The 23,704-nt window shown below is 53.4% G+C and overlaps 1 protein-coding gene across 1 annotated transcript; it reads right to left on the bottom strand.

Moving 5' to 3' along the window:
- Positions 1-513: 513 nt before the first annotated feature.
- PADI6 (peptidyl arginine deiminase 6) lies at positions 514-22,467 on the bottom strand. The gene is made up of 16 exons (XM_068537739.1): positions 22,376-22,467; positions 21,473-21,656; positions 19,684-19,756; positions 16,976-17,040; positions 16,374-16,485; positions 15,434-15,559; positions 11,772-11,950; positions 11,414-11,517; positions 7,330-7,441; positions 5,780-5,887; positions 5,423-5,577; positions 4,556-4,712; positions 4,328-4,451; positions 3,161-3,231; positions 1,887-2,048; positions 514-747 (listed from the first exon to the last, which is right to left on the bottom strand). Exons 1-16 carry the CDS (start codon positions 22,465-22,467, stop codon positions 514-516), a joined length of 2,058 nt encoding a protein of 685 aa, XP_068393840.1.
- Between the last annotated feature and the right edge of the window lie 1,237 nt (positions 22,468-23,704).

The raw sequence follows: 23,704 nt of genomic DNA, 5'->3' as shown, positions 1-23,704 counted from the left end.
AGAGTCTGTCACATTCAGCTCAAGCATCTACATCCAGCTCATCAGATGCTTGAACTGGAGAAGAATTTGCATGATCCGAGCCCAACCACTTCACTTCTTCACTTCCCACTACACACAGAGACCTTAAAGATGAGGGACAGCAACTCCATGGTAGCCTGGTCCCCTGCCCCTCCCAGTGGGACAGCCTGACCACAGGTGTCCCAGCTGCTCCACTTTCCATCCTTAGCCATTACCCCCTGCCCCGAAATGAGGAGGCCACGGCCAAAATGCAGTGAGAACGATTAGAGCTTTAATGGACATTCAGTAACTTCTCAGTGACCATTTTCCATCTTTTTCCAAGGGGCTCAAGCCGCCAGTGTTGCCACCCCACTGAATGCTGAGGGACAGGGGTGAACAGGGTGAGTAAGGGATGTAGTACCCTGACTCCAGGCCCCTGAGCAGGGCAAGGGTCAGACACGAGTGGTGATAGTGGGCCATTCATGCTGGGGCAGGGCTGGCAGCGCTAAGTTGGGTCTAGGGCACCATCCTCCACCATTTGAAGGCAAAGGGCACCCGGCGGATGTTGGCACAGGAGCAGAAGTCTCCGATTTCAGTCAGGTAGCAGTCAAAGTCGTTAATGAAGGTGCATTGGAATCCCAGGGGCTCTAGCAACTGGCGGATCTTTTCCTCCAGGCAGCAGGTACCATTGATCTGGGGCCCAAAAGGCTTGGGGATGCCCAGGTTCTGGCCCATCACGATCATCTGCAGCTGTCAGAGAGGCAGTGAGGATGAACAGGGGTCAGCCGTGGAAGAAAGTCCCCTGTCCCTCCTCTAAGGAAGGAAGGCCACTGGGTTCATTGCAAGGGAAAACCCAGCTGCCTCTGTGGTTGGGCTAGACCAGGAAAGACAAGCACAGGGTACCCCTTCTCCAAGCCTGTGCTCAGACAGACATCGCTAATCCATCCGAGCAAACTCCACCCCGCTCTCCTTAACCCCCCAATGACTCCTGATATATTTCTCAATAGCAAAACCAAAATCTTGCCCAGCTGAGGCCTGCCAACTTCCCTGGTTCAGTCCTCTACTGCATTTCTCTTGTCCTGGCCTTTTAGTCTTGTTTCTGCCATAATCTTGCCTACCTCTACTGGAATGCTCTCTACCCCTGGCTTTGCCATTGGACTTCTGTCCATTTTTCACGTCTTAATTCTAGCATCTCTTCCTCAAAAGCAGCTTCTCCCACCATTACCCATACCTCCCTACTCCCAGGGCCTATGAAGCCTCCTACTGCATGCCCAGAGGGCCTCACTGGTCTTGTAAAAAGAACCATGTGCGACTGAATGCAGGGCCTGTGTCCCTGGGGCTCAGAGAAGAGGCCTGCAAGTGTTTAAGGAATTGATGAGCCCAAGCATCTCAATTCATTCTAAGCACCTACGTGATGGGTCACAGTGGTGAGAGAAAGGCCAGATATAGGCCACGGTTGGAAGGCTTGGCCTAGCAGGGGTCTCTCGTATACCCACACCCCCAAATTCCCAATTCCTGTTCTAAATAGGATGCTGCCCGGATACACGGACAGGAAGACCTCATCAGGGAGCTTGCCCACGGTCTCACGGCCAGCAGACGTGGCTCTACCCCCACAACTCTGGTGGAGCCCAGCGTCCCCGTCTGTGAGGAGGGCCCTTGAAGTCGGTCCCTGTTTGGCAAGTCATCCAGCCTGGGCCCCCGCTCACCTGCTCCCTGGAGGGGTCTTCCCTAACTGGGGGAGAGAAGGGCTTTCACCTCCCTTCCTCTCAGGCGCCACTGCCTACTGGGCCCCGCCTCCATAGTCTAGCACCGTGTCCGTCAAGAGACCGGCCAGAGACTACCCCCAGCCCCAGCCTGGGGACACCCAGCCCGCACCCTGCGCCCCTCACCAGGTCAGGGAAGTAGGGCCTCGCGTAGAGTTTCTCGGTCTGCTCGCTGGAGGGGATGTTGGCGATACGCTCCAGGCAGAAGAGCTGCGGGATGTCGATGATGTCCTGCTCCTCCAGGCCCAGCTCCCTCTTCAGGATGCTGCGGTTCAGGTCGATGCACTTCTGCGGGGCGGGAAAGGGCCGGGAGGGCAGCGAGTTTGTCGGGTACCGGGTACCAGCCCGAAGCAGCTGCATCTCCTCGGCACTGACTGCAGGCGCGGAGCCATGCAGGGCGGGGGGCCGGCCCTCTGAAGTCGGGGCTCAGAGCAAAGGCCTGGTCTCGAGAGGCCGGGACCCCTCAGCTCATCAGTGCCAGGGCAGTTCCTAGTCCTAATTGTACAGTAGCATGGGGCCCCTGGCCCTCAGTCCTGGCCAGAGTGGGGGACCTGGGCAAGGGCAAGAATAGGTCCTCAAACCCAGGCACTTGTTCCCATCCTTAGGAAGGGACACCAGCAGCGGACCCCCGGGGCACTTCCCTGCCCAGACCAGCTAATACCCGACGCCTGAGCATCTCCTAGGTCTTGACGTAGGGCTCATGACCTCACACCCAGGGTGCGTGTCGCCAGGGCTCAGAGATGCTGTTCGGACCCCCACCTGGCTGCTGCCCACCCTGCCGTGCCCGGAGGCCTCCCCTGTTTCAGCAAAGGTCAGGGCACAGAGCATGCCTTGGCCGGGAGCCATAAGGACTCAGAGGACCAAGCGATTTTGTGCTGACGGGTGACCTTGGGCCTGTCATCGTCCTTTCTCCAGGCCGTGGCTTCCCCGCTAGAAGTTGTTTAATTTCTGGAAAATCTGCTTCTCACAGCCTGTGATTCACATTTTAAGGGACCTGAGGTGCTGGGTGATTCTGACTCTGAGCTGAAGGGCTGCTTCATCCAGAAGTGTTGAGAAGGCCCTGGTGTGTTCTCTGGTGCCCAGAGCTTCCTAGAGAAGTCAGGGTCGGGGAGGTCCTCTGTCGGGAGGTTGAGCTACAGCACTGTCTTCGGGTCCAACACTAGATGACTTGGGGCTCAAACCTGGTTCCCCAGTTCATCGGCTCAGGCTGGAGGCTTTCTTCTGAGCCTTGCTATCCTCGTAGACAAGGTGGGTTTACTTCATAGGGTTATTTTGAGGATTAGAGTAAGGTATCGTGTGTGATGCTTGGTCATAGTTATTGCTCAGTTAGGGACCCGTTGCCAAGGTGGTCACTGCCTCCCACTGCCTTTTGGAGAAGGTCCCCAGTCCTTGGCCCTTACCTCCGCATAGTCGTTCTGCTTCCTCATGTTTTCATCAGCCAGAAGTTGATTGATGGTATTGGCCTCCCTCCCTGTAGGAAGGAGGAGAGGGCGGGCAGGCCTGTGAGCCAGGGGGTGGGCCACGTGGTCCAGGGCTGGGCAGACTCCAGTCCTGGGCACAGCTGACTGGGTATATTCTCTGGCCAGTGACAATGGTGGGTGGCCTGACTGGCCTCCAGGGACCCATTCTAGGTCAAACGTCACATGTGGGGACTCAGCAGGGTCCATGAAAGCCCAGGGAGGACTTACACTGCCACAACCGGCCACTCGGTCCCAAGTCGGAGGGGAGGAGCCTGGGATCGGGTCTGAGGCAGGCAGCCTGGACCAGGTGAGCAAGTGCCATCGGCCCCCACTCACCTGGGCACCTCTATGCCTTCTGTGTACAGCCTGGCTACCTGCCACTTAGGATCTTGCCCGGGTTATTTAACTTTGTTCTTCAGTTGCTCCACTTGGCCATCAGCTGAGATAACACAAGGTCTTTGGTGTGTGACAGGTGGCTCATGCTCAAGGTCGCCTTCCATAAGCCCTCCTAGAACCATGAGGTCCTGGGCCCCACCTCAAAATTTGATCTGAAATTCTGCATTTCTCACAAGCTCCCAGGTAATACTGAAGCTGCTGGTCCTCAGGCCACACTTTGAGAACTTCACCACCCCCCCACTCCCTTTCTAGGTTTCCAGAAGGTTTAGAACAGAAGGGCTGTGGCACCAGGCCCCACAATCTCTGCTTGTCCACTTATGTCTTCCTGCAGGGTGACCAGGAGACCCTGAAGTCCCAACACCCACCTACTTAACCCAACCTTCCCCGAAGAGATCCAGACACCAGTGCTGGTAGCATCTGGCTTGTCCCCCACCACATGGAGCCATCCGTGTGTTAAGTTCCCCCTTTGCATATATTCTAGCAGCCTCTCAGCCATCCCAGAATTTCTGGCTTATCTGCCTGTCCTGTCCTAGTACCACCAGAATTACCCTGAAAGAGAACAAGATGTTCTAATATGGTACATTTCATGCTTTTATGCTTCCCTAGGATCCTTTTCTATCAGGAGGAACCAAGTAGAAATGGTTCTCTAGAAAGGACATCTGGGACCGAGGAGCCGCCCTCTATTGCGGGGGGTGGGGGGGCTCCCCTTACCATTAGAAAGGAGCTGATCTTTTCTAATCCCTTCAAACAGATGTGCGTCTCCATAGCCCTCCTTCTGTTTCTCCTTGAACAGTTTGTAGCAGGAGCTGGGGCTGGCCAGGAGCAGCCGGAAGTCCTGGGAATCAAAGAACTAGGGTCAGATTCTAGCTTCCCTTCCAGAAACTTCCAGAAGTCTCTGAAAGAGGGTGGGAGACATCCTCTCCAGCCCCCAACACAGACCTTTTTGTCCTCCACCTTGTACTGTGCAGGGATGAAGCACATGAACTCATAGGCATGGCCGATCATCAGCCAGTCGGAGAAGAGTTCCACTGGGGCCTGGACTTGCTGGGCGTAGAGGAAGTCCCGGAGGGTCTTACTCAGGTTCCGGCAGTCCTTGCTAAAGGGAAGATGGAAAGAACAGCCCGTGAGCCGGCATGGCCCAGCTTGGCTGCCAACTACTCGGTGAGTGCCAGGCTACCTTCGGGTAACTGGCTGCTCTACCCATTGGCTAGTCCATAGGGGGGTGGGGTGGTTATTAAGAATCCCTTACCACTGTATAGCACAGGGAGCTAGATTCAATATCTTGTGAGAAATCATAATGGAAAAGACTGTGAAAAAGAGAATGTATACAAGTATAACTGAGTCACTTTGTACAGCAGAAATTAACACGACATTGTAAGTCGACTATACTTCCATCAAAATTTAAAAAAGAATCCTTTACTCTGGCTCAACTCAGGACTGAGCCAATGGATTCTAGATGAAGACTGAACCCTGGGACACAAGTATTTCCTGGATTTAGATGAGCGGCCACCAAGAAATCTAGCCACACATCTTGTGGCAGTAACATCATGTTGGGTCAATAGGCCAACCAAATTTAGCATGCTTCAATTTAAACCCTGGAATCACCACTCAATGAGTGGTTTGTCTGCTTTTTCTACCTCTAGTCTCCTACATGAATCAAAGACTCAGACGTCCTGACTTGACGGTTTAAGGTCCAGAGCAGATGACCTGCTGAGTCCTGTGGGAATCAGGTGGGTCCAGGTGAACTACAAGAGTCCCTCCCTTTGGTTTTAAGGCATCTGGCCACCACCTGGCCTCTTGCCTCACCTGGGGTAAAAGCTGCTGCCAATGAGGATCCTGCCTAGAGGGTATTCTTTCCCTTGGGCCTTGACAGGTGGGGACACCATCAGGTTCCCAATGGAATCTATGCTGGCCACCGTATGGTCCTGGGTGCGTTGGGTCATGTAGCCAACCCCAGGGCTCTGGAAGGAGAGCCAGCAGGGGCAGGGTGTTAGGAGGGACAGGCGTCAAGCCTCAGTCTTACCCCATTCCAGACTCAGTAGATTCCCACACCCCCTTCCCCCAGAGGCCACCTGGGCCCTCTCCCCTGGCACCCATCACTTCCAGCAGGCACCGGGCCTGAGAGGTTGGACCAAGTTCAGATCAGTCAAACCGAGCCCCCACCAGTGAGTATTTCATGGGGAAATCGTCGAGCTTGGGGAGCCGAGGGGTGTCGAGGACCAAGGAAATAGTCTTGTGGGGAGCCTGGGTATAGCAGAAGGCCATCTCATCCTGGAGGACACAGGGAAACAAGTTGTGAGTTTCTCTCGCTCCATCAGCTGCTTTCCCGTGTCCAGTGTTCCAGCCCCAAGTGCTCCCTGTACACGGGCCACCTCCAGAGAGCAGGTACAGGGAGAACCCCCTTCTTCCTGCCACCTCCTGCTCGGCCCTCAAAACCCTGTGCAAGCATCCCCCCCTTCTTGGGGATTTTCCCTGGCCTGTCCTTCTGTTCATCAGGTTTAAAACCTGATGAGTCACCTAAGATTCTTCCTCCTCTCGTCTCCTGCACCAAATCCATGAACAAGCCTTGTTGGCTTTACTTCCAAGATATGTTCCAAGTGGACTCCTCTCTGGTACTATTCAGGGGAAGCCACCTGGGGAAGACCACCTCTTCCCCATGTGACTGTCAGGCCCTCCAATCAGCATCTCTTCTATTCCTGCCCCTTCCTAAGGCTGGCTCTCTATTTCTCAGCCAGAGGGTCTTTTTAAAACCTAAGTCAGAACGTTCAACTCCCCTGATTCATACCATTCAATGTCATCTTGCTTGGTTTTGTTTTTGCTGCACTAGCGCGGCTCGTGGGCTTTTAGTTCCCCAATCAGGGATCGAACCTGGGCCCTTGGTGGTGAGAGCACAGAGTCTTAACCACTGGACTGCCAGGGAATTCCCCTCATCTTGCTTGGGATTGGTTTCTTCTCTTCCTTACCTTTGTGTAAAAGGTCCCCGATATATAATTTAGCTCTTACCTACCTCTGACGGTAGTTCACTCTGATCTGCCCACACCAGCTTTTCTGTTCCTTACATGGTGGATCTTCAGTCGGCTGTTTCTGTGCCTGAAGGGCTCCTACTTCTAATCCACCCCCAACCCCAATCTTTGCACGGCCAACTCCTTGCTTCCCGCGTTTGAAGACGTTCCTGACCACCCAAAGCGCCGAGGTTAATCTAGTAACTCACTAGATCATATCATTTTCTTGCTTACGTGGTACTTAGAGTTCTATCACGGCAAGATCAGGGGCAGAAGTCGGCCCCTTTCTCCTTCAGCGCTACTACTTAGACAGGTCCTCGTCATTTGTGACTACAGACCAGACCTCAAAAAGACTGGGCTCGACACTTCCTGCTCAGCCAGGGTCGAGCTGGACCCTGGGGCAGTGCCCCGGGCCTGCCAGCCTGTAGCTGGAGGCATCAGCCCCTCAGACACCTGGGCCTTAGGGTTAGGTGTTCTGTGGTCTCGAACGCGTACGTTCTGCAATGGGAGGAGGCTGGACTCTAAGCGTTACCCCTTAGTGGCTTGGACTTGGGCAAGTCATTTCATCTCAGCCACCACTGACCTCCTAAGAACAAAGACGCCCCTGCTTAGTCTTAGCTCTGCTGGAAGGCTGAACAGAAGCTGGTGAAGTTTGTTGTATGTGCCGCACATGGTGTCTCCCCCACCCCTCCCCCACAGGTGGGGGGTTACCTGGAGCCACCTGCCCAGGCGGTTGGGGTCCTCGTAGACAGATGCCACCTGGATGTTACTTCTCTCGCTTAGCTCCATCACTGTGTTCACGAAGCCCTGGACCTGCAGCTCTCTGCCACGGGAGATAAGCCGGCTCTAGGAAGGCCTCCAAGGCTCCCCGACTGGTCATGACCTCTCTGTCCCAGGGGAAGGGGGAACCTCCTTCTGGTCAGGAGAGATGGTGCCCCTGCCCGTGAGGTAAGCAGAGCTGCTGTGCCCCCACTTCATGGAGCACCAGCTGCTAAGTTCAGGGCGTGCCTTGCCCGGAATCACTTGGTTTAGCTCACGGCAAAGTCAGGTCAAGAATTGCTAGTGTCTCCTTAAAAAACTAAAAACAGAACTACCATATGACCCATGATTATGGGTCATAATTATGATCATAATTCAAAAAGATACATACACCCCAATGTTCATTGCAGCACTATTTACAATAGCCAGGACATGGAAGAAACCAAAGTGTCCATCAACAGAGGAATGGATAAAGAAGATGTGGTACATATATGCAATGGAATATTAACTCAGCCATAAAAAGAATGAAATAATGCCATTTGCAGCAACATGGATGGACCTAGAGATTGTCATACTGAGTGAAGTAAGTCAGACACAGAAAGACAAATATCATGTGATATCGCTTATATGTGGAATCTAAAAAAAAGGGTACAAATGAGCTTATTTACAAAACAGAAGTAGAGTCAACAGTTGTAGAAAACAAACTTATGGTTACCAGGGGGGAAAGGGGAGGAGGGATAAATTGGGATTGACATATACATGCTACTATAAATAAAATAGATAACTAATGAAGACCTACTGTATAGCACAGAGAACTCTACTCAACATTCTGTAATAACCTATATGGGAAACGAATCTAGAAAAGAATGGATATATGTATAACTGAATCACTTTGCTGTACACCTAAAACTAACACAAAATTGTAGATCAACTATACTCCAATAAAAATTTTTTTAAAATTGCTAGTGTCAGTCTCCGCTCTCGTGTCCTAAGACCCTGCTTGTCCCTACTCTGCAGTCACATTGCACCCCCTGCCCCAGTGATCTAGGAAATGCCCCAGGCTCTCCTGCCTTCATCTACCCAGAGGGCTGACTCTTCTCACCGCAAGGGGGCTGTACTTTTCTCCCGAGAAGCCAGGAAGCCTAGTACCCCCCTTGAGATAGCCAACAAGGTTGTCATATTCATATGGTTAGCAGGGGTGGGTCTTGAGCCCTGTGGTCTTAGCGCCATCATGTACAGCACCAGGCTTACAGGTCCACAGTGTACATCCATTCCTTGTTGGAGAGAAACAGTGATGTTTGGGGCTGACGTTGAGACCACCCATTTTACCAACAGGTCCTCATGAGTTGAATGCCAGCAAGGTCACCATTGGGAAGTGTAAAAAATTTGGATTCTAATCCAGCTCCAAAACTTGAATTGCTATTCCATGCTACTGTTCCAAAGAACCAATTTTTCGATTCTACACAGACAAGACTGCAGGGAACTGGCCAGCTTGACAAGGTCTGAAACAGTCTGAGATGTGTGCTGGGGGAGGAAGTGTAGCCTCAGTCTTGTACACCATCTGTGGCAAAGCTGGGTCAAGCCATGCCTGAATACCACCCTTATGGGAGAGTCTTAGAAGATCAGAGTCTCAGTAGATGCCTCCTGTGAGTGAACTTCTGTCGTCAGATACAAAAGACAAGAAAGATCTTATACCTGGATATCAGTTGTCAGCAAAATCCCTCGAGGTCTTCCCTTTTACCTTCTCATTCTGAAGCCTGGTGTTCCTCTGTGGACCCTACTCCCTAGCAGCCCTCCCGTGGAAGAGCTATTTTTCTTATTTCCCTCCACTGAGTCTGGAGGAGGGATGGACGTACTCCTTGCCATGAGGTGCTACAGCCAGGCCACCATGACCTCTTCAGATCCTTGACTTGACAAGGTCTTATTTCTACCCTCCCATCCTAATGGTCTCACCACCTCCAAGATCAACTGTCCAGTTCCATCACCTCCATCTTCCCTGCTCACTTTGGGCCCTGGGCCAGCAGCTTGATATCACTGTGATGCCTGGACCTCAACTGCTTTTATTCCCATCCCCCTGTGTCTTTGCTTCTCTCCTTATCCAACTTTGAGTTTCTGATGCATCATAATAATTATACCCTTATCCTTCCCCTTGGGCTTATCTGCCTGACAAAACTACAACCCTGGTTAGATTCAGTTCTACATTTCTTCTTCCCTAGAGCTCGTTACCAAAAATAGTTGGAGAAAAACCACAGTGACGGTTCTCTAAGTTGGCAACTTCAACCGGTCCTTAGCACCAGACAGCATCCTACCACTAACAGTTGCTCTAGTCAATTTGCTCCTAGAAAGTGGGTGAGCTGTCCTACCTATTAAGGCCAATGTGACCTGTTCGCTTTTCCCCCACCAAGTTTTCCCCTTCTCTGCTGGATCACATCCATTAGCATTATTCTTTGCTTCCCATAAAAAGCAGCCTTCCCTTTCCCAAATCCCCTTCAGACCATTTCTCTGGAGTTTTGCAGAGTACTCCCCTCCCATTCTTCCTTCGACGCAATTGTGACCCCACCGCACTTTCAAACCCACCACTCAGGATCAAGCTCTGCACGGTGGCCTCCATCTTGCCAAACCCAATGGGCACTTTATTCTCCTCTCGGAATTTCCCATGGTTGGCCCCTTACCAGGTATCACCCTCCCCTAAGCTCTGGGTCTCCGCTCTCCTGGTTTTTATCTGAACTTCCTCTTCCTTCTCAGGCTCCTTCGCTAGGTTCTTGTCTGGAGCCAAGGGTTCGATGGCTCTAGAGCTCACTTCTCAGGCATCTTCCTAATATACTTCCCTCCTCCTCTGAGCTCAGCTAGGCCTTTGGCTCTGAATATCCGCAACGTGCCAGGGCCCCCCCATCTCCAGCTGCCAGACCTTCCCTTGAGCTCCAGACACGTAGAAACTTAATGGGTGTCTCTAGCTTTATGTCTCCAGAGTCAAAGCACCAATTCACCCCACCCCAGGCAGGGGCACCGCCATTCATCTCGTTGCATACCCCAAACCCAGGGGACACTCCTGTTGCTTTGCATCCCATCCCCCAGCTAACTTGGGGGCGGGGGAGCCTACCTTCCAAGCAATCCTGAATCTAACCACTGCGCTCCCACCGCCCTGGCCCGAGCCGTGGCTGCATCTGGCCCATGTGATCGCAGTGGCTGAACTGGTTCCTTTTATTTGTACCTCTGGTTTTCCACGTGGCCGGAGTGGTTGTGCAGAACCCTGGATGGTTTCCCATGGGTTTTACCTGCCAGAGTCTTTTCTCCCCTCCTCCAGCCGCATAGCTAGAGGTCGTTCCTGGCCTCCCTGCCGTTAGGTGTGGCCTGCGCCTCTTCAGGCCATTGGCCCGTGAGCAGAGCAATTCAGGAGCCTTCCAGACTCCAGCAGCGACAAATGGGTGGCTTTGCCCGGACTTTGGCTCTTCCCCTCTCCTAGGGGCCGGGCCTCAGAAGTGCCTGTGCTCAGCCTGCATCAGAAAGATGAAGCTGCCGCCCCAGGGGAAAGCATTACCACAGCCTGAAAGGAACCAGGGCCCCTGACTGCCACTGGGGGCATCTAGGTGGGAGGAAGTTGACTTTCAACCACTGTCTGGGGGTCCGTTACAGTCCCAGAGGCTACGCCCTAATACGCTGAGGCCCTGCTCACCTTGCCCTGTCGCCCCTCCCCCTCCTCTTGCCTGCTCCCTCCTGGTTCTGCAGCCTTCCCTGCTGTCCCTATAACAATCTCGTCCTTACCCCTCCATCCTTTTACCTGGCTTTATAGCCCTGGATCCTACCGGAAACCATGCTGTTTGTCTGTCTCCCCTTAAGACCAGAGGGGGGACCGCCGTGGTCATGGCTCCAGCCCTAGCCTTGTAAGTATCCAAACAAGCATTGGATGGCTGCCTCAGGTGGAAGGATTTCACATTCCTGGTGAGAAGTCTAATCATCTTTACCCACCCTGCCGACAGACAGGAGAGCATGCCAGTTATAGAAACGACCCGGCCCAGGCAGCCTGAGGGCTTCTTACCTGCACAGGTATACCTCTAGAGGCATCTGGGTGCTGGGGACAAAGACGCAAGGAGCTACCCGGAACACCACGGTGTCTTTGTACACCACTGTCTCTGGAATCGACTGCGATGTAAGACGAGGTCCTGCTGGTGACCTGGTTCCCCGTCCACCTTCTCCCCCTCCCCCCCCACCGGGCCTCCAGATGCTCAGCCCAGCCCACCTCCGGGCCCTCAGCTGTCCCCTACAGGACTCTTACCCGAAGGTGACATGACACCCTAGCTCCACCCACCGTGCTCCCATTTTCTGCCCAGCTGTGACAGGCCTCCCTTCCCCCACAGTCCCTGCTCTGAGGGCCGCTTTTCTACCCGGGGACGTACCGGGTCTGGAGACTCTTCCAGCAGGGAGACCGAGTAGGAAATCAAGCCCGAGAAGCTGGCGGATGGGAACTCTAAGGCTTCAACGTAGAAGGTTTCCTCCAAGTCATCCTCAACGGGGGCCAAGTTGTAGGTGTGCTGGTCAGGCCCCAGCACCAACTCGAAGGTGCTAGAGCTGTCTTCTAGGAAGGAGAGAAGGATAGACCGGCTGCTGAAGGAGCCTGGTGCCCATCACCACACCCAATGGCACGTTCCTCAGGTCGGAAGTCAGGCCGGGAGTCCCAGGAGAGCGGGGGCCAAGATGGCTTTTCAGCCTCTAGGTTCCTGGTGTTTAGGGCTTAGTGGACAGCCAGGTGTTTGTTCACAAACGGGGGCCAGTTACTCACTCTTCAAAGACCTGTCGGGAGCTGGGACTCAGATAAAAACACCTGCCTTCAAGAGGTGAAGGCTCATGGTGGTTCTACGCTTTGGCCAACTTTGGGGAGAATATCATAAGTCTTCAAGATGAGAAACTGTGCAGAGATAGGCTTGGAAGCCTCACCCAAAAAGTCCGACACAAGCTGGGGCCATGGCCTGCTTCACCGGCCTCTTGCTCTGGGTTGCAACACAGTGATCACCCGAGTGGGGCTGTGGCTCGCCTCGCAGACGGGCTCCAGGCGGTTCTGCAGAAGCACCTCGTCACAAGGGCTAGGGGTGCTGGCTGCAGCCTTGGCCTTAGCGTGTGGCAGGCCAGCTGGACAGCCCCAGCGCTGGGGATGTACCTATGTGGCCTCCTGCTTTGGAGGCTTCCTCGCTTGCCCTGAGCCAGACCTTGAGGGGGCGAGACCAGAGGACCACCCCTCGCATCCCTGCAGGGCCCCCGCCCAGGGTTCGCAACAGGCGTGCTTGGCGTGCTGCGGGGCTGGATAGTGACTGCCCACCATCCGGTCTCTCTCCAGCTGCTGGGGGCCTTCTCTCGTATCTAGTCGCTTGCTCTTAAGCACAGTTAAGGTTTCTTGTGGACTTACTACATGCCGGCAACTGGGCTCGGGGCTCGGACTCATTTACATCCTCACCATCCTTTGGGGCAGGTGCTGTAACGATCACCCCCATTATACAGAAAAGGAGGCCAGAAGGACCAGCCACAACACAGTTACCTTTACCTAGAAGGCCCTTTCTGCCTTCACTCAGCTTGGCTTAACCTGAGCTCTCACCACCTCCACTCCCCAAGCCCCTGCTTGGTACTTGGCTGTCTGTCCATCTGCCCTAGGCTTTGAGGGCAAGTAATATCCTTATCCTTCTAGAGCAGGAGCCCCAGGGCACAGAGTAAACACTCTCTTGAACCGTGCTCCTTTTTTCTACCTTCTATGTACCACTGGGCTTAGAGGTAGGGCAGGTGCCCTTTGATCTTCGATGGCACTTCTAGACCATCTCTTCATTCCTCAAGAATCCTATCCCTTTGAAGGACATGCTATCAGATAATGCCACCTGCCCCCTTCCTCGCTGTACCTGACTACCACCCTTACCATCCTCCGTGGATTGTTCTAGCACTGGCTTGTCTCCACCACTAGGGTGCTGGGTACCATTCACACCGTAGACCAGACCATCCAGTCTGCTTCTCCGACCTTATTTCAATGAACTCGAGTTCTGCATCATCTTAGACGCCAATGTCAAGGCTCATGGCTCGGATACCACCTCCAAAACAGATCTGGCATCTTCTTTTCAGTCTTTCCAGCTCATCTACAGTCTCATCCCGGCCCCAAACCTTTCTACACGGCCGATTCCCACCCTCCACCCTCACTCCCCTTTGCAGCCTCCTCACGTTCCAAGACCCATTACCTGTCCCACTACCCTGCACACGCCGTCAGCTCCCACACCAAGACCTCAACCCTGGCATTCAAGCAGCCGGAGAAAGCCACACTGAAAGATCTTTAAGGATATGATCAAACCTCAGAGGGGGGCCTCAGCAGTATTTGGAAACACTATTTTGTGGCCATTAACTCTCCCTCTTCCCATACTCTGAGTACTGTGTATTCATTCCTATAATTTTCTCCTGCGTCTATTTCACCACCTCTGTTGGATGGGTCCCATCTGCACATGGATATGCTGTGTTCTACCATCTTCAGATACTGTTCCCCACCCCCACCCCATGCCAGGCCCCACCCAGTTATTACTGCCACATACTTCCCTTTACGGCAGACTCCTTCCATGGTCTGTGTTCGCTGTGCCTGCCCATTTTACTCTTTTTTTTTTGGCTGCACTGTGCAACTTGTGGGATCTTAGTTCCGCAGTCAGGGATTGAAGCTGGGCCACCGCAATGAAAGTGCTGAGTCCTAGCCACTGGACCTCCAGGGAACTCCCTACTCTTTTTTATCCCCACTGTTCTTATCAAGGTCACTAATGACCAGCTTTGAAAAGCAACTTTCCCACTGATCTGGGCATCTTAGTCACTCAACAGCACTGGTCATAGCTGATCACTGCTTTCGTGCAAGTGTTTTCCTTTTCTCGAACCTTATGCTCTGGCTTTCAATTTCTCTGGAAATCTCTTAAATTCCTTTGCTCTATCTTTTAGACTATGGCTCTCCAACTTCAGCTCAACTCAGCTTCACCTGGAGGGTATGTTTACACAGTGTGCTGTGTTGCCCTGCCCTAAATTTTTGAATACTTTAAAAGGCAGGTAGGTAGCTTGAAGTATGGCATCTCGGGCAGGTACACACATCCCTGGCCTCCTGAGCAGGCTCCGAGGCCCATCCAGCCCAGCCCACCTCAGAGTTGCCTGGACATAGTGGGCTTCATAGGACCAGAACAGCCCTCATGGCCTGAACCAGGCCACAGTTTCTAAGGCTCATTTCTAGCCCACATGTCAAAGGACCACATACAACCTGGGCTGCCTTCTCTGCTAGTCCCAGGTCACTTCCAAGTCCAGCTGTGACCTAGGTCTGCAGAAGAGATGCAGCAGCCGACTTGGAGCTGAGGCCCCCGAGCGTGGGTAAGGAGGGAGCTGTGGCACGCTCCCCAGTTGCCCAGCTGAAGCTAGACTTGGCTTTTAAAGAAAGTAGCAAAGAGTTAAATCTCAGTTTAGAGGCACTGAATACTAAACCCGTTTAGGGAAATCCAAAGACTTGTTTGTTGAAGGGTATTTTGCTGGAGTTGGGCACATCCACTGTCTAAGCCAGCAGCCCTCCACGCTTTCATCTGTAGAATAGGGACGTGCCACCTGCCTGCCGCACGGTACCTGGGCTGTGTGGTACCTGGGCTGGATGTGCTAGCATAGCTGCCACTCTGGCTTCCCAGCCTCTGAATTCTCAAAACCTAATACAGCCAAGTCTCGGTTAAGAAACAGATGGATTCGCCTGGCAGGAATACTCAGGAGAAGACATTAATCTATACAAGGCTATAGCCACCATTTCGTCTAATGCCCACCTCTCTTCATCCAGCTACGAAAGTCCTGTAGGAGAGGCACGATCATCGCCCCCACTGGGGAAAGTGGCTTGGAGGTACAATGACTCACCCACATGTATAGACTTACTCCATGGTGAAGGTGGCAGCCAGAGGATCCCAGGGACACAAGTCCGGCTGTAATAGACCCTGACCTGCTGCTCTCGGTCCCCAGCTGGCTTCTGACAGGGACCCTGCCGGGAGCAGGTGTGGCCACAACTGGCCCTGGCATGTTGAGAAACACTCACTTTGTGGCCGGTAGACTCTTGCCTTCTCCGACTCTTCCTTGGAGGTGTGGAGAACCACCCGGCATTTCTTTAAAATGCAGCTGGGTCCCTGAACCCTCAGTATCATCTGGGACAGACTCTTTGTTTCTGAGCAAAAGACAAGGCAAAGGTTCAGGGGCTTCTGGAGGCCAGCGCTCCAGGGGTGGAGGGAGCAGTAGGGTCGGGGGTGGAGGGGCTTGTATACTGGAGCACCGAGGACCCTGTGCCTCCCGCCCTGGCCTAGGCCTGCATCATCGTCTCTGCTACTTGCTGCGCATATGGCTACAGGCAACTTGCCACAGCTGGGGCCCACTCTGAGTGAGGGTGGCATCTACCTCATCAGTTGTAAGGGGTAGATGGTCCCCACAAACACCTGGAACAGGGCCTGGCGTGGTCAGTTCAGCATGCGTTCCCCTCCAGCCTTGGTGTGAACCAGGACATCCCATTCTACTGCTGGGACCTGGAATCTACGTCCAGACCACAGGTCAGGACCAGATCCAAGAGGGCTTTTGCTAGGACACCCAGGGTCCTGCCCCAGGCTACAAGAGGGTTTTTAGGAAGGGTCTTGCCTACCCCTTGTGTGTCTTCATTTAGTCTTCTCAACCACCTGTGATGTCCGTTGTATCATCCCCATTTTACAGATGGCAAAACAAGACCAGGGAAGTTAACATACTCAAGTTCATGGCCAGGAAGTAACTGTTTGTTATCTGACATCAGAGCCTGTGTTCTTGCCAAGGGGCCCCTTTCTGCCCAGTTACACGCTTCAAGCCATTAAGCCATTGAAAAGAGACTTGATGGGCCCAGAGCAGGGACATCAGCCTGGAATCTGGGTTTGCTGAGGGGTGGAGCCGTGAAGCCCCAGGGGAGGCAGAGCCCAGGGAGGAAAGTGGGTGATGGTCCTTGGTCAGCAGCCAGTTCTCACCCTCTGTAGAGAACACCTTGCTCTTCCTGCCCACGAGCTGGTGCGCGTCAGCAGGGCTGCAGTTCACAAGAAGGATGGCACCCCAGCCCTTGGGGCCCCAGACCCAGTTTTTCTGTAAAGAAGACAGGAATGTTGGTTCAGGCAGAAGCCAGGTTAAGTCCTTGGCTTTGCAGATGCTATTCCACCTCAGGGGCAGAGCCAAGCCTTTCTCCAGGGCGACGGGGACCTCTAGATCAGAGTTTGCCCACTCAAGTACCTACAGGGACAGGACAGTAACATCAGGTAAGCGGGCTGAGAGGAAGGCGGAGATCTAGATGTGGGTTACCAGTTTCCTACCTTTGCTCAGTGTCAGGGGAGGAGGGGTCTGGGGCAAACTGGAGGAGACATGCCCCATCTGAAGGGGGCAGCTGACCCTCCGGCCTAGTTGGTTACACGACCAGGCTAAGATGGGAGACTAGTGCCACCAGACATTCTAATATTTTGAAAGAGCATCAGTTCTGATTTGTACTGTAGCAATTTGACACTATGAAGGCCAAATTGAGTCTGTGGGCCAGATCTGGCTCCTGGGCCCCTGGCCTGCTTCCTGCCCCTGGCAGCCTCACCTTAGCCTGTTTGTCATTTGTCTCGAAGTGCCCACTGCGGTAGACATCCACGTCCAGGGAGAGCTCTGCAACAGGAGGGAAAGGTCTCAGCCACCTAGGCCAGCTGGATGCAGCCTTGGAGCTGTAGGTAAGGCCCCAGGGCTGCCTAAGGCTGGTATCAGGGTCCTCCAGCATTTGGGGCATGCTGCCGGCTTGGAAGAAATTTCCTCGGAGGCAGACAGTGTCTCGTGAGCAAGCCCGGAGAGGCCCAGGTATTCATGTATCTCCCCCAACCTCCTGGGAGGCCACAAAACAAGTCCACTGTGGTCATGAGGCCATTTGTGCCTCTTGGCTTCTTCCCAGGTGATTCCTACTTGGAAGGCCCTCCTCCCCAGCCTTTGGGAAAGCTCTTGGCCCTCTAGGACGCAGCCAGGGCTCAATACATGGCAATTCCAAGCCCCTTTAGAGCTTAAGGATCTAGGCTTCTGCCCAAGTATCACCACAGGGGCTCCTCCTGGGTCTTTACATCCCACCTTCCACCCCTCCCCACCCTGCTGACCACGGCGTCGCTTTACCCTGGTTGTATTTTTGTTCATAACTCTTGACATTCAGCGTGCTATTTCTCAACTGGAATGTCAGGGCCAAGGGAACAGACCTCGTTTACTGCTGTCCACTCAGCACCTGGCACAGATGCTCAAGGATGCCCGTCACTAACCAGGTACTGTTCTAGGTCCTAGGGATACAGCAGCGCACAGGACAGGCCCTATCTTCTTTGATCTTAGGAGGTATGCGTGCGTACTCATGCACACATGCGGCAGTGGCAAGGGGTGAAGATATAAGTAAAATACATATTATGTCCAATGGTAAAATGCTGCAGGGAACAAGGGGATGGAGGGGGTGTCTCAGTTTTAGATCAGAGAAGTCTTCTAAGTGTGAACAGAGACCAGCAGGAGGCACGAAAGTGACCCGTATTAGTATCTGGGGTAAAAGCAATTAGAATAGGAAGTGCATGGTGGCAAGTTCAAGGGTCAGAGAGGCCAGTGTGCCTAGAACAGGATGAACAAAGGAAGGGAAAGAGGCCATGGGTTAGAGGTAGCGTGAGGCCAGCTCGGGTAGGTTGTGTAGGTAACGGCGATGCCAGCTTTAATCTGAGGGTGGGCAAGCGGTAGGAGGCTTTGATTGGAAGAGATGTTATCTGATAGCCTTTTAGAGACGTGCCTCTCTGGGGGCCGAATTGAGACTGGACCTGTAGAAGATCAAGGATGGAGCAGGGAACCGCACTGGGGACCTGTTGGTGACCCAGGCAGAGATGACCATGCCTCGGACCAGGCTGAGAGCTTTGGTAGTGGCTGGTGGCTGGATTCGAGCTAGACTTAAGGCAACACCGACAAGATTCATGATCAACACGGGCTAAGAGAAAAGTAAGGGCGACACCAAGGGCTTGGGCCTGACCAGCTGGAAGGATGGAGATTCTAGCACGATGCGGAAGACTACCAGGAAAGAGGCACTTGGGGGTAGAGGGAATCAGTTCAATTTGGTGTGTATTAAGTTTGGTTCAGACTCCACGCTTCCCATGCAGGGGCGCCAGTTTGATCCCTGGTCAGGGAACTGAGATCCCACATGCCAGCAGGGTAGGGCCAAAAAAATAGATAAATAAAATAAAAAGGAGAAACGTTGATCTGAAAATTGCGTATCGCTTTCTCTGAAACACTCTCCTAGGGTGAGTAATTTGATCTGGTTTAACATATAGGAAAACTGCCTATCACTCTCAGTATTCAACAAATGTTACCTGTTATTATTAAAAAAAAAGTTTGAGACATTGGTCAGACACTCAGGAAGCTCTGTTGGTGAGTAGACCCCCAAGTTTATGGGTGATGCTGGGCTAGAGAGTTTTGCGAGTCACCTGTGGGCTGTGTGTAGCCCTGCAGCACCGCAATGACAGGCGGGGTCGGGGGGTGTGGCCAAAGGATCCAGCACAGGGATCTGAGAAGGAAAGGCCAGCTGCAGAGGGGCAAAGCCGAGTGCAGGGTCCCTAAATGGCTCAAGAAAGGACCACCAGTGTTGTGAACACTGAGGACAGGTCCAGGAAGAGGAAGAGAATAGACCACTGAACTGAGTGCAGTAGAGGGTGTTCAGGGGCTCGATGAGGGCAGCATTGGTGGTAGGGGTCTGGTCTGAGCAGGTTCAAGGGAAAGTGAGGAAAAACTAAGGATGCAGAGAGGTGGGGGAGTGGAGTTTGAAGACAACATAGAATCAGGTCTAAGAACAGACATTATAGCTGGTTCCTTAAGAGAATAGGCATAATAACTTGTTCCTATTAAGGGAATAGATATAGTTTGTTCTGGAACAATCTAAAGAGGAGGGCAGGAGGGGTAGTGGCCTCCTACATCAGTAAGAACTGCTGAAGGAATGTTATTGAATGAGAGGGGAAAGAGTCTGGTATGGTTAGGATTAACTTGGGACCAGACACGTCATCCATTGCAACAGAGGAAGCGGAATGTAGGACCCTGACACAGGTAGGTGGATGACGTGAACACGTGGGGTCCCGATGGCCTCTGTTCTGGTCAGAGAATGAGGTCAGCAGTGAGCTTTGAGGGACCACGGGAACGGGTACTGTGTGAATCCATCTGTGACCCACGGGAGGCATCTCGTTACAGGGAGAGCCCCCTTCAGCTCCTCTCGCCTCTGCAAAGCCCACCCCTCCTCTCCAGGGCTGGGAGGACACTCACCAATGCTCGTGAGGTAGAGCACAGCTGTGGCCATGGGGACATCCTCACTGTGCTGGTAGTAGGAGACCGAAACCTGTGGAGACAGCACCCAGCACCCATGGGAGCATTAGAGGGCAGGGGGGCCGGAGCAGGACCCTGAGCCATGTACCTGAGTCTGGCCGTTTGACCTTGGTCTTGAGTTACAGTTTCTGAGCTTCCGGTGCCTTGCTGTGAGCCAGTACAGAGTCATCGTACTGTAATAACCCCCGTGTATAACATGCTGTGACCCTCCAGGCCCTTCCACACCGAGGCCTCACAACAACCCATCCAGGTGGGCTCTACCCCCAAGGGCAGAGAGATCGAGGGACTAAATCATTCAGCCAGAAAAAGGGGTGGCATAGAATTTACGACCTTGGCTGTCCAGCTCTAGAGGTCAAGCTTTAAGTTACACTAACATCCTCCCCACTCTACCTGCCCCTCCTGGGACCCCACCTGTTGCCCCATGAGATGGGTCATGAGAATGTGGGGCCTCCAATGGGTTAAGCTGCCCAAAAGGAAGCAGGACACTGGGGCGGGATAGTCTTTCCTGTGTCCCACACCAACCTCTGCTTCCAGAGGAGTCTGTAGACAAAGACCTGCCTTTCAGCCACTGGCCTTGACCACAGGCCATCATGAACCACAGAACTAGCCATTAGCTGGGGCCAGGAGTAAGCATCTCACTCTTGATGGTGCTGGAGGCTGAGCCCTGGGCAGAGAACATGTCTCAGATCCTCTAGGCTCAGCTGGGCCACATCACAGCCTCAACCCTCATCTGTGAGATGCTCAGTCTTACCTAAGTGTACTACCTGCCTGTTAGGGAGTTGCCTGCCCTGCGCACAGAGCGTAGAGGGGTGTGTGTACTGCCCTCAGTCAGCCCCGCTTAGTCCTCTGCTAACTACCCTCCAGAAAGTTCTGCCAACACGAGTCCCCTGGTCCTGAATGTGCTTCCTCAGCTGTTCTCACCCTCAGCTTCACATTGGAGTCACCTGGGAGCTGTGAAGCCCCAGAGGTTGATTTGATTGGCAGGGGTTGTGGCCTGGGCATCAAGTGGTTCTAATCACTCAGAACCACCACTAACCATTCAGGCTCTGATAAGCCTGTTCTACGAGGTGGAAGGGTACCTCTCCCTCACAGGGGCTCCGTTAGGGTGACAGCCTGCCCAGGGGAAAGGGCACGGACTTGGGCTCAGATCCTGGATCTGCCCCATGGTAGTTATGCTATTTAGGCTTACAGGGGTCTCTCTAGCTCTGTTTCCTCGTTATGTAAAAGGAGGTAATGCCAGCCTCCGGAAATTCAACTCATGATACCTAGTACTCAGCGTTGAACTCAGCGTAGCTCTTGAGGTTCATTAAGAGGCTCCACATCTGGGAGATCAGTCTTAGCCAAAAAGCCCATTTGAGTTCTGCTGCTGAAACCTTTTAAGCCAGGCTTCAAAAGCAGCTAATTTGGAAGCTGGTGTCCTGGTCAGAAGCACATACGGAGGAGACAGACATGCTTGAGCTTGAATCCCTGTTCAGCTGATTACTGGCTTGGGCAGAGCACTTCCTTCACTCAGTGCCTCAGTTTCTTCATCTGTAAAATGGGGTCACGGAGTGCCCACCTCACCGGTTTGTTGCAAGCACTGAGTAAGGTCAGATGTGCAAAACATTTGGCACTGAATTTCTCATAGACTCAGAGCTCAGGAAACGTCAGCTGTTAGAAGGGAGACCCCAGGGGTTGTGTTAGCTCCATCTCCTGGGGGAGTCCCCCTCACCTTCCCCCCAAGACCTACCTTGCCCTTGTCGTTGGCAGAGCTGGGGGATGCCATCCCCACCAGCACGTTCGTGGGATGTGACAGGGGCCACCGCTTCATGGCAGCCTCCTCCCTGATCTTTACTGGGTCTGTGCCGTAGATTTGGACCACGACTCCCGGAGAGCTATCGACGGTGAAGGACTTGCACTGCTGCGGAGCACACCTAGGTAGCCCGGCAAGGAGATAGAAGCTGGGGCACAAGAGCCTCACCTTCTCGGCCTAGAGTGCAGCTGGCGTGGACGGGGATGGCCCCCCAGCCTCTCAGGTGCTGAGACACCCTAACTTATGGTCAGGGCAGTTTTGGGGTCCTAACACAACTTCAGCCTTACTCTTACCATGCCCTGCTCCAAGGACCCCCATGTCCTCCCTCCGACAAGCTCCAGCCCAGACCCCATCCTCCCACCGACACTCTAGAAGTTACCAAGCTATTGATACATCTTATTTATAAACTCCTGACTTCCACGGAGGGGAGAGCCACTTGTCTCAGCCACAAGGGATCCCTATAGGGAAAAAAACATTGGGAGGTCTGTGCCGCGACCTGGGGAAGACATGGCCTTGTGAGTCACCTCCCCACCAAGGCTCCAGCTCACAGGAGCCTCCCTCACTCAATCCTCATGGCTGCCTTGGGAGCCAACCTCACCCCCATTTCACATGTAAGGGGACCAAGAAGGGGCAAGGCTCTTGCTTCTAAGGCCCCACAGCCCATGAGGGGCAGAAGCAGGACCGGGAGGCCCTTAAAGACCCAAACTAGGCCCCCTGAGATGAGGCAGGACAACAGGGTAATATACGGAGAATGGAGGTAACCCCCAACTCCCGCGTAATCCCAGGGCAGCCTCAGGAGGGAAATGAGGCACCAGCCCGGCCCCGCCCCCAGCTCCTCACCCATTGACATCTAAGTAGATTTCCATGTCCTGCACACAAATGGCATGGGCAGGGCTGTCCAAGGACAGATGGACAATGCTCTGGAAGGACATGGCACGGCTCTGCAAGCTGACCGCCCCCAGACCTGCTCAACAACCCTCACACAGTGACCTCAGATAACCCCGGGGCTCCCCATCGCCCTGCCCTCTTATGGGCTCAGGGCCTCTCCAGCCCGCCCCCTCGTTAAGCAGCTACCCAAGTGTAACTGATTTTCTCCATGGAGGTTTGCCGGGAAGAAGGGAGGTGCCGAGGAGCAGCTGGGGTCAGAGCCTGTGCATCACTAATTTATGCAGACCTTCGGAGGCTGAGGCTGGCTGCCTACGTCTCTGGCCTCCAACTGGGAGCAAGAGGGGCTCTGGGAAGCTGGTGTCTGGGACTGGTCAACCTGGCCCTGGCGCTGGAGGCTTAACTCAGCTGGAAGCTGTCAGGAGCAAATATCTGTAGGGGGTGCATGGGGCAGTGGTCAGGAGGGGGGCACGTGACAGCACCTCTAGGCTCTGGGGCCTGGATTCTAAGGTGTGTGTTTCTTGGAAATTGATGAGGTAAGGCACAAAGTGCTGGACCAGTGGTCCTCAGCACTCTGGTGGTTGCAAAAATGATCGGGGGATGGGGGCTTCTTAAAGTTGCAAATTCCTGGGGTGTGGTCCAGGAAGCTGCCCCCTCTCCCCAGGTGATTAGGGGGATCCTTGACCATAGCTGTGTCACCAGCTCCCAGCAGGGGCCCGGTAGGTATTGGTGGAATGAATGGATGAAAGAGCCCCACTGAGCGTGGTCACCAGCTGCTCCCCATCTCTGCTGAGTTCACTGAGCAAAGAAATGAGAACACCTGTTCCAGCCCACGAGGCTTACCAGCTAACTTTAAAACTGTTTATGTTTTCAGTGTGGGTTATAGTTACTCGTGAATAGCTATGACATTCATGGGTCCAAGTTCAAAAGGGGCTTAGCAACAGTTTCCCTCCTCCTGTCTCTCACCCACTCAGTTCCCTTACGTGCAGGCAGCCAGAGGCATCAGGTTCTTCTAAGTCTTTCCAAATAAATGTTACGCATCACCAAGCCAACATGAACCTATATCCTCCCCTCTTTCTTACATTTACATAAATGGTAATATATATGCTGCATAGTATTCCGTACCTCGCTTTGTTCACTTCATCGTATTTATAACTCAGAGAGAAGTTCTTCGTATCAGTAGGTAAAAAAGCATCCTGACCCTTTTTTATGGCTGTGTAGTATTCTGAGGAAGGCTGTACAATCATATAGAAGCGTTTGTTTTCAGTCTTTTGCCCTGGCACA

The sequence above is a fragment of the Eschrichtius robustus genome, chromosome 3 (assembly GCF_028021215.1).
Source record: "Eschrichtius robustus isolate mEscRob2 chromosome 3, mEscRob2.pri, whole genome shotgun sequence".
Lineage (NCBI taxonomy): Eukaryota > Metazoa > Chordata > Mammalia > Artiodactyla > Eschrichtiidae > Eschrichtius > Eschrichtius robustus.
Note: the sequence above shows the minus strand (reverse complement) of the source record. Positions and strands in the feature narration are given on the sequence as shown.

Excerpts from the sequence above, each read along its gene's own strand:
- PADI6 (XM_068537739.1), bottom strand. The coding sequence starts at position 22,467 with ATGTCCTTCCAGAGCATTGTCCATCTGTCCTTGGACAGCCCTGCCCAT. Across the intron at positions 5,888-7,329 it reads GCCTGGGCAGGTGGCTCCAG|GATGAGATGGCCTTCTGCTA; the intron begins GTAACCCCCCAC and ends TGTGTCCTCCAG. Across the intron at positions 4,713-5,422 it reads GGCAGCAGCTTTTACCCCAG|CAAGGACTGCCGGAACCTGA; the intron begins GTGAGGCAAGAG and ends TCTTCCCTTTAG.